Here is a 10,234-nt window from a genome sequence, read left to right as displayed (position 1 = left end):
CCTGCCCAAACCTGTTAATCTGTTAATTGTTCGGGGCCCTGCACATTGGGTCTTGGTGTTTCAACTTAGGGTCCTACGCTCCTATCAGGGGCTATCTTATAACCTGCTCGGATACACTCCATCTTTCGGGGCCCTCCACACTGGGTTTTGGATACTTCTTATTTCAATAAAGGGCCTTACGCTCTTGTCGGGTCCCTTCTGATAAGTTTCTCGGGCACATTCGATCGTTCGTGGGCCATTTGCATTGGGTCTTGGGTACTTTCGATTTGAAAGGAGGGCCATACGATATTGTCAGAGACCCTATCTGTCAACCTGCTTGCGTGCACTCGATCGTTCTGGGCGACTCCACATTGTGTCATGGGCATTTCTCATTCAAATGGATGGCTCTTCTCGGGGCCCCAACTGTTAACGTGATCGAGCATACTCGATCATTCCCGGGCCCTCATATTATGTCTTGGGCAGTTCTTATTTAAATGGATGGCTTTGCGCTCTTGGCGGGGCCCCATCTACTAAGCTCGCGCCGTTGGCGGATGCAGAGGGGGTGGAGGGCAAGAGACTATGCCCCCTTTGTGGCCCGAGGGGACCCATGTGCTTCGAAGGGGCCCATAACTGGCCGAATGAAAGCAGCTTTCTAACACCAAACATGACAGAACTGAACGTTTTTGGGCCTGCAGATGACCAAGACCAGTTGCAAGCAAAAGTGAAGAGTCCATAAACAGACAAAGCTGACTCCTCACTGCTTGAAAAAGGTGCTGAATGGGAAGATTTTCGGGCTCATTGCGCTCTCCAGAGGCCTTGCGCTGTTGCTCGAGCCCTATATGTCAACATGCGGGTCACCTGATGCCCAATGAACCTTCTGCGTAGCCCTGTTCTCTTTGCGTCTTGTCATAGGGTCCTACGGTGGTGGTTCGGACTACTATCTGCGAACATGCCGGGCACTCTTGATCGATCAGGGTGCCTGTCAGTGGCTAGCCGTGAATATACCAGATTGATTTCGTCCTGATATTGTTGTATGGTATTTTAGCACCCAACTTCCTTAGTTAGCCTGTTTTTCCGAAATGATTGGCCTTTAAAAAGACAGGGCTAACCATGATCTGGAAAAATGCATACGCTCCATGCATACGTAGTACGCCACATTGTAGAGGTGCGCACAGACTTGGAGGGGGTGTCCCGTATTTACTGATTTATAATAAATAAACATATATGCACATATATATATATATATATATATATGTGATATATATAATATATATAATATATATGTGTATATATATATATATATATATATATATATATATATATATGTGGTGGGTGTGTGTGTGTGTGGTGTGTTGTGTGGGTGTGTGTGTGTGTGTGTGTGTGTGTGGTGTGTGTGTGTGTGTGTGTGTGGGTGTGTGTGTGGGTGTGTGTGTGTGTGTGTGTGTGTGATGTGTGTGTGTGGTGTGTGGGTGTGTGTTGTGTGTGTGGTGTGGTGGGTGTGTGGTGTGTGTGTGTGTGTGTGTGGTGTGTTGTGTGGTGGTGGTGTGTGTGTGGGTGTGTGGTGTGGTGTGTGGTGTGTGTGTGTGTGTGTGTGTGTGTGTGGTGTGTGTGTGTGTGTGTGTGTGTGTGTGTGTGTGTGTGTGTGGGTGTTGTGTGTGTGTGTGGTGGGTGTGTGGGTGTGTGTTGTGGTGTGTGTGTGTGTGGGTGTGTGTGTGGTGTGTGGGTGGGTGTGTGTGTGGTGTGTGTGTGTGTGTGTGTGTGTGTATGAGTGGCGTGCATATATACCTCGCTTTTTCCAACGTACGAGTGCTCTGCAATATTTGGAATACATTAGGTCGTCAAAATGTTTGCGTAATAAATGCTAGGCAAGCTTCGAATACCCTCTTCTGACAAAAGTATAAGGGAATATGACGCTTTAGCCCCGCAGATTCAACAAAACCTTATACGATGACTATCATTTCTCCTTGGTCTTTTATATGCCGCTTAACAAAGTGACTCTTTTCGAGGTACACTTGGCTTTGGGAATGGGAGCATCATATGGTCAATAGCGACGCACTGGTTCAAACTTCCACCAATGCGCTTCCGGTAACAGGTCCTTACCGCCCGCTGGGTCAACCACAAACGTTCTTTTATTCGCACTAGCAGTTGCTACGGCGGTTGTCATGACGACGGTGGTCGCGACCGCAGGGAGGAAGCGCAGTAATGCTACAAAGCAATGACAGCGAAATTTGGACTAAAAAAATAATTAAAATTGATGTTCTTGCTATGTCTTAACGGCGCTGCAGTGGCACCACCCAAAGCTATTACTACATGTAACTGGTCCTGTGGTTTCATTAGAGCATGTTTTTGAAACATGCACCAAAAGTGGGACACTCTCTTTGCAGGGAATATCCCACATTTTTTACATATCTTACATGTCCACATATCCCGCACTTTTAACTTATTGTTACATTGGGCGCGTAGAAGTTGACCAATAATACCAGTTCTCTCGAAATCCTTCTCAGTAGCTCATAATTTCGATTAGCCGAAACTTAGCTGAAAAGCCTTGCCTACTTGCGGGAGAACCATCATTTGACTACATGCTCACGAAGATGAAAGAAACGCATTTACTTGTCTTGCTTTTCCAACGTGTGTTCCGAATGTTTGCAACACACTAATGTGCTAGAATGTTTGTGCAATGAATGCAACAAAAGCTTGGGACGCTCGCTTCGCCACAAATATATGCGAGCTTGAAGCTACTATCCCGCGAATCAACGCAACGTTATACTGTGGGTTCGATTTCTCCCCTATGGCGTTTACAACAGTGCCTCTTTTCGGGGCGCAATTCGGCTTTCCGAATGGGAGTATCACATAATTCCTGTGACGCGGGGTTATTCGAACTTCAACCAATGCTCTTCTCGGTAACAGACGCTTACCCACTAAGCCAATCGCACACGTTCTTTCATTCGCATCAGTAGAGTGTGCCGGTGACGACTCGTCCACATCTGACGCCCGTGAGCATGATTTCCAACGTATAACGACCGTCAATTGTCCCTCAGTGTTGTGCGAGGTGTGATGACGTAATCAAACAATGACGCAATGAGGAGCACATCTATTAAAAAGAGAAATTGTATCGCCTACAGTGGCCTTTCCACTGAAAAGTGTACTTATACTGTAGGTGAGCTATTTCGTCACATCTCTTGTTTCCTTCGATGTTTTCAAGTATGGAACATTTCCTTCACTCCTTTTCCCCTTCCGTAGCCATATTCCTGCCCCTTATACGTGTAGGGCTAGTTTAATGCAAACACACAATGTCCATCTTTAGCCATGCACACTGTGGGCATGGCTGTTTCCGACGTAGCTGGTGTAAGATACATGTGCTTGAAACTCTTCCAAAACAATAACATTTGTACGCCAGAAAGATCTGTCAGCAACCGATTCCCAACTTGTGTTTCCGAAAAAACGCCAGCTGGTCGAGGGTAAAGGTGAAGTCAGCTGGCGGAAGAAACTGCGAGCTATCTCAATTTAAAAACGATTTATTTCACTGATCATCTTAATTTGCGTGTGTACGTTTGTTTACTCGATAATTTTATTCTAGAATACTCCTTGAGTCTATTTTATGGTAGTTGTTCTCAAAAAAGTTACTAACAAGCACCAGCTGACCAAGGTTATCCAATAACATCTGTGTTATCCTCTGCTCTTCCCTGCCCTCTGTTTTCATTTACCCACTTAGGTCTCAGGAATCACCGATGTCATGAACACACGCGCGACGGGGACGCGAGGCATTTGAATTCCGTTTAGCTGAGCTGCGCGGGTCTCCGTATGAGATCGTCCGGTGTTCGTGAGATTTAAAGCCAAACTCCGCAAGGTGTGTAAGGCATGTGTTTTTGATTTACAGCTCGCTAATCACGGTTTAATTGCGACCGAAAGCTTTCCGCTTGGCATGGGTCAAAAGTATTCAGAATACTTGCAACTCCTGCAATTGCTCCACATTTAGGTGCTAATGTATCTGAAACATGAGTAACATGGACTTGCATATTTCGCGTTGGTTCCTGTTGTTTGTCAGAGGTGAACATCAACAACCTCTCCAAGAGAACAAGCAGACCTGGTGGCCTGCTACTGCCCTAATCCAAGTATTTTAATTTTGCCCACTTTCAGAAGTTCTCTTACTTTGGTATGACATGAGAAATATAATTGAAGCAAAGCTCCTGGCCTGGTGGGGTTTCAGTCTTTCTAATTGGGGACTTATTTTGGGCTAGCAGGGCTTCCCACACCTTTCTTGGGCATCCTGTGCACCTGTGGAACATCCCTTAGGTAATGTTGGACCTCCAATCAAGCATAAGAGCTTGATGTTGGGTGTTTAGCACCTTTCATCAAGCATTAGGGCCTGAGGCTGGCTATGTATGGCCCCCAAGGACCCATGGTGCTGATATTGTGTATGTGCCTTAATACATGTGCCTATATGTGCCTTACGAGAGTTAGTATAGATTTTTAACCAGGTTCAGTGGCCATGATGAAAACCATTTTGATTTGGCACCCAGTATCTGTATTGTAATAAGCTATGACTGGTCATCACAACTTAAGTCAGTATAATATGCTATTGGAATCATTGCAATCCAGCTTGGTTTGGGCACAGACTGGTGTACCCTCAAAGCATAATCATTACTACACTTAGGCTCCAATAATTATCATGTTCCCATGGCTCTCAGGTACCCTTAGAATGAGACATGGTGTATGCCTGGAATGAGGATTGTAAAGGACGTACAAAGGAGATCAGATGGTCTATAGGTGTGTGTCTGTTGATACACAATTTGACATAACTCTCAGATCATACTATGCTTTTGAACTATAAGGCATACTTAGTGTTCAATTGAATTAAAATGCCCTCATTTCAATGGTTTATACATGCACGTTATTACCAAAGGTAATTTGATTGTTTGTGACATGGAGCATGTTGCTGGCACCAGACCCTCTGGTTTCATCAGGAGGCATACTCAGAAGGATTCAAATACATCTGCAGAGCCCACACCTTAAGCAGCACTTGTTGCTTTAGCCCTGCCCCTACCATCTGATTGCACCCCTTACCGGTCAATGGCAGAATTTGGTGGCGAAGTTTGCTATGCTGCAATGCGTCTGTCCTGCCCTCTAACACTCATCTGACCTTTATTGTGGCCGCTGCCACCGGGCCTGCAGGCCATGCCGTCAGGGGCAAATAGCAAGCCTGACAAAGTCAAGCCCATCCCATCACAGGGTTGGTTGGGAGCGGCTCTAACCAACTGACTGATCATCAGAATGGACAAACCATCATGTTTTATAATTGTTGTGTAAGGAAGGTGCTGGCATAGCCAATGAAATAATTTGTACATATATTTTAAACCACTTGTTCCTCAACATGTCTCTGAATTGGTACTTCTGGTTTGGTCCTTTGGTAGCCTTAGCTTCCTCAGGCGTTGGTTTATTCATTTATAATTGTTGAATCATATTGACTCTGTGAAGAATAACGTGTGGAATTGAAGGGTTTCAGGAGTTTCCCTGGTATGTGGTCAGTGCAGAGTTTGAACATCTGAAATAGGTTCAACTATTAGTTTGTTTTGTCTTATATTTGATTATTTGCAGTTCTGCCATTACTGCAGGTATGTCTCTGCTTCCATGACATGCTGCCTGAGAGGAATCAACCTATCTGAACAAAAATCTCTCCACACCCTTGACTCTTTTGGTGGTGACACTCCTCATCAGGCATTGCAGGTCTGTCAGATCAAGCCCTTTCTTGAAAATAAAAATGCATTAAGGTAGTTAGTGCTCTGGCAATACTCTGTGTGATGTATCTTGAACAGTAGGTAGGGTAAACATCTTGGTTGTCAATCCTTGAAGGGCTCATTTTGATTATTTCCCAGTCAGTACAGACCTTTTGTAAATGTTGAGGACAGGACAGGACACAGGACAGGAATACAAAGGACATTGGTGAACTACATGCCCTTTCTTGTTAGGGAGGGCATGTGCCCTCTGTGCCCCATGACATTTTGCTCATAGCCATCATATTTTGCAGGGATGGGTCGCAAACGCAGCAGCCTGCGGTATCGTCCCTACAGTCGGAGGGCCTCCCTTCATTTGGCCGATCCGGAAATCATCGACGACGACGAGGCCGATGACTCTATACTGGTGGTCTTCGAGAAGGTGTGCTGCAAGGGGTCATCTCGGCCGCCTTTCTCCGCGCTGAAGGACGATGGGCGAACAAGCGCCACGGTGGTGAAGTCGGCTTTGGCGCTGGGCACTACGCGGGTAGGAACAGGCGCCACGGTGGGAGAGTCGGCTTCGGCTGTGGGCACTACGCGGGTAGGAACTTCAGTAAGTTCGAATGCTGGTCTGCCAACCGAGAAGGCCGCGACGACTTCTAAGTCGAGTGAGGTGGTGAAGGAGACCTCTGGCATCGAAAAATCGGACGAAACCATCACGCCTGCCTCTGATGTTGGTCCAAGTGAGGCGACCACAACGGTGCGGCCGGGCACGAGCGCTTCCCCCTCGAAGGGAGCTCGTGCCGGCGACGACAGCGTGTTCTCGGTCACCGCGTTGCCATCGCCATCCTCCAACTCCTTCTGGAGCAACACCCGCAGGGGTCCGACCACTTCGACGCCGGCGCCGCGCCGCCGCCACGACAGTGACGTCGTGGAGGTAACACCGCACGTGGTGACACTGGAGGACGGTGAGCTGGCTGACACGCCGCACGTGGTCACGCTGGAGGACGCGCCGACCGAGCTGGAGGTGACAGAGGTGCGGCGCGTGTACGCGCTCAGCACGCCGGCCGTGCGGCGCCGCGCCGCCGGCTTCTTCGAGGACATGACGCCGGCCGTGGCCAAGCCGGCGCCGGCGACGGCCGCCGACCTGAGCGCCGACTTCCTGCCGCTGGCGACGGCTCGCCCGACCTGCCAGGCAGCTGGCTCGCAGCCGCCGCCGAAGCCGACCTCGGCCGAGCGGCCCGCCCGCGGCCGCCCGCTGCGCCGCACCAGCTCCACCCAGCGGCGCCTGCAGGGTGTGCTGCGCGCGGCGCGGCGCACCCTGGCGCCACCGCTCAGCGCGCGTGCCCGGGAGAAGCGGCGCTCTCGACTGTCGTCGGCTGGCGTCACGCCCCGGCGGCGCGGGCGCTCGCCCAAACGGCCTCATCGCTCCCGCTGGTAAGCTGTCTCCGAGAAGCTGTCTGTTCTCAGGGTTTGCCTGTGTCATCTCGGGTGTTGGAAACGTTATACTTTCTGCTTGTTGGCTTCATCAGCGTTAATGTTCTTGTGTAGGGAACAGAGGTGGCGTCTATGTTCATGTGTTATTGCGCAAGGAGCAACATTACATATCAGAGGAGAACGTAGCTTGGACAAGTCAGTCGTTGCCCGGGACTTTGGCTAGTCATATATTTTCAAGTTTAAAAGGGATCGGAATCCCAAGAAGTCGTTACTGTTCGTAAGTAAGCCCGCAGGTCACGCGGAATTTTCGAACTGCAAGCGAGCGTCGCTTGTCGCTGCGTTGCATGCGGTTGTCCCTGGGGATCTACAGGCCCAAACTCGCGCGCTGTCTGACGCGATGACTTAAACGTGTCTGGGTCTCGCCAGCTCAAGTCTGCTTGGAATAATGGGTGCGCTCGTTTTCTCAATTCCCGTGCTGCTTTAAAACAGCTGTTTTACGGCCCAAAATCGTGATCAGTCTTACATCAGGGCTCATTCAGAGAACAGGCGACTATGCTTCAGATGAATGGTTCCCATCTTGGTCGCAGAGGCCGGACAGGCATCGTTGCGATGTGACTTAGCATTGGTGCGAAACTGGCGGGGGCCGGACTGAACACTTCACATGTACCGCGCATGCCATGCCTGTTCCCTTCTGAGACCTCACGCCGCGCTCCCCGGCTCTGCGCACGGTCGTCTCGTCACGCTCGCGTCCATGCCGTTTGCGCAGGGACCGGCACGCTTCTGCGAGACCGCGTGCCCCGTCGGCCGAGCGACGGGGCGCGCCGGGCGCCCCCGCCGCCGACATCCAGTTCAACGCCGACTTCCGACGGACGTTCGCGCAGATGCTGGGCGAGCGGGCCAAGCGGCCGGTCATCATCGATGGGCCGAACGTGGCGTACGCGTGAGTGGGTCCGGTCAGCGACGGCACTGGGTGAGCCGCGGCGGGCTGACAGGTGCGTGGGCGGGAGGAGGGCGTGCGGCGCACGCGTGAGTGGGCCCGGGCCAGTGGCGGGCTGACAGGTACGTCGGCGGGAGGAGGACGTGCGGCGCACGCGTGAGTGGGCCCGGGCCAGCGGCGGGCTGACAGGTACGTCGGCAGGAGGAGGGAGTGTGGCGTGCACGTAAGTGGGACCCAGACCAGCGGTGGCGGCGTGGGACCCAGACCAGCGCTCCCGCCGTCTGCCGTGTGTGGAGCGCGCAGCTGAGTGTGGGACGTGACTGACCCGGCCGGCCTTGCAGGCACGGTCGGAACCAGACGTGCTCAGTGAAGGGCCTTACCATCGCCTTGGACTACTTCAAGAGCCGGGGCCACCGCTGTGTGGTCTTCATGCCCAGCAACTTTCACCGTCGCATTCCCAGCTTGGCTGATCGACAGGTTAGGGCCCCCGGCACTGTTGGGCTGCTAGAGAGGCTGAAGGTGTAGGCTGGGTGGAGGCGTTGTCACGAAATCACGCCGTCCTTTGGGATCACGGGCATTTCAAAGTGGAATGTTAAAGAGCCTCTTTTGATTTCAACCACTTAGACAGCAGTCGAAAAATCAAACTGGAACAGGTTGAAGGAAGTTGAGGTTCTTTGTTTTGATGTCTATAAGACCAGGATTTGTGCAGGTTTTTATTTCCCGCCTTGACAGTTGTGTCAAATGAAGTCTCGCGCTCCATTCTGGCACTTTTCTTCCACCAGTTCGACGAATAAGTTGTTAGCATCTGAAATAAAAAGGGTTATAAATTACTGTTCACATATGCCAACATCATCATCAGATACCACCACTTGATGCAAGTACCGGACGTCCTCAGTGCTGTTTTTCCCACGAGGAAACGTAAAAGAGTGGAACCCATGGCTGCTTACTTAATTTGCGGTCTTCTAACATCATGACAGTTTTCCAATGATTTCTTAAAGTTGGTAAAATGTTTACTCTAAACGCACCCTTCTTTTCTGTCTCCCATTACGCTTTGTGAGTGGAACGTGAAGGTTAAGGACGAAGAAGCTCATGCTTTCCGTGTCAATATCATGATTTGCATGTACACTTGATTTAGCTTTAGCCAATAGCCATGCCAATGCCACTGAAAAGCTCCATGGCACGGCAGCAGTTCGAACGGATTTAGGGTACGGCAAAATAATTTATGAGTCAGTTGCGTGAAAAGCTGTTTCATGTTCTCCTGACTCGTTTGATGTCTTCTTTACTTTGTGCTTTACGTTCGAAGAGCTCCGAAAAGCTTGACTAGCATTGGCCTTAAGAAGACGCCATAGTGCTCCATATGGGGTGGCAATGGCCAGTTACCATTGGTAGTTATACTTAATATGTATATATATGTATATATATATATATATATATATATATCATGTCAGTTATGGTTTCCCTCCTCTCGATCTCATGTCAAACGTGGGTGTTTTCATACCATTATGAAGCAATATGTTTGCGAGCAATTAAATCTTCTTTCGGCTGTTCGATGGCAATCTTCAGTGTGTGTCTTTAGTGCCATTCCGTGCTCCGAATTACCAGCATCGCAGCTATTTTTGTCACTACGTATCGCGTAAGATCGGACGTCGCGATGATCCGTGCCAACAGCGATAGGACTTGATATCAGACACCTGAACAGTTTCGTGTGGCTTGCCCCGCCCGGTTCGGGTCATTGTAAGTTTGGATATTTAGATGTGAGTTGTCTTTGACAGCATGATACCCGCGGGAATTGGAGCTAACATTGACTCCACTAGCGTCGGGAAATTTTGAGGTTAGATTGAAGAAACATTCGCCATTTTAACGGCTTGATTACCGACTGCTTCACACCACGGTGTTCATTCTGCATCACGCCATGTTGTAAGATCGCCACACCAATTGCGGTCCACTTGTAGCCGGCATTTCAGTGCAGTATCTTAGGCGAGCGGTGATTTACAGAGAATATCAAAGATGGGGTAATGTGTACTGTCATCATTTCATGGCATTTAAAGGAAATGGATCCATTGGTCTGCGCATACATTTTCTGTGGTGTGACACCATTTGGTGCACATTGGTTTTGAATGGCCGAGTCATTTTCATTCCCACCGCTGGAGAGAGGAGAGGGGGGGGGGTG

General features: G+C 49.8%; 1 protein-coding gene across 1 annotated transcript; it reads left to right on the top strand.

Annotated features, from left to right (window-relative positions):
* Nucleotides 1-3,697: 3,697 nt before the first annotated feature.
* Nucleotides 3,698-10,215, top strand: LOC119096487 (uncharacterized). Its single transcript, XM_037219402.1, has 5 exons — nt 3,698-3,826; nt 6,005-6,911; nt 7,029-7,127; nt 7,894-8,067; nt 8,406-10,215. The coding sequence occupies exons 2-5, from the start codon at nt 6,007-6,009 to the stop codon at nt 8,587-8,589; spliced, it is 1,362 nt and encodes a 453-aa protein (XP_037075297.1). The 5' UTR covers nt 3,698-3,826; nt 6,005-6,006; the 3' UTR covers nt 8,590-10,215.
* Nucleotides 10,216-10,234: the final 19 nt, after the last annotated feature.

Source organism: Pollicipes pollicipes, unplaced genomic scaffold (assembly GCF_011947565.3).
Source record: "Pollicipes pollicipes isolate AB1234 unplaced genomic scaffold, Ppol_2.1 Scaffold_4295;HRSCAF=5057_pilon_pilon_pilon, whole genome shotgun sequence".
NCBI lineage: Eukaryota > Metazoa > Arthropoda > Thecostraca > Pollicipedomorpha > Pollicipedidae > Pollicipes > Pollicipes pollicipes.
Note: the sequence above shows the minus strand (reverse complement) of the source record. Positions and strands in the feature narration are given on the sequence as shown.

Excerpts from the sequence above, each read along its gene's own strand:
- LOC119096487 (XM_037219402.1), top strand. The coding sequence starts at position 6,007 with ATGGGTCGCAAACGCAGCAGCCTGCGGTATCGTCCCTACAGTCGGAGG. Across the intron at positions 6,912-7,028 it reads GGCTCGCAGCCGCCGCCGAA|CGCGCGTGCCCGGGAGAAGC; the intron begins GCCGACCTCGGC and ends GCCACCGCTCAG. Across the intron at positions 8,068-8,405 it reads GGGCCGAACGTGGCGTACGC|GCACGGTCGGAACCAGACGT; the intron begins GTGAGTGGGTCC and ends CCGGCCTTGCAG.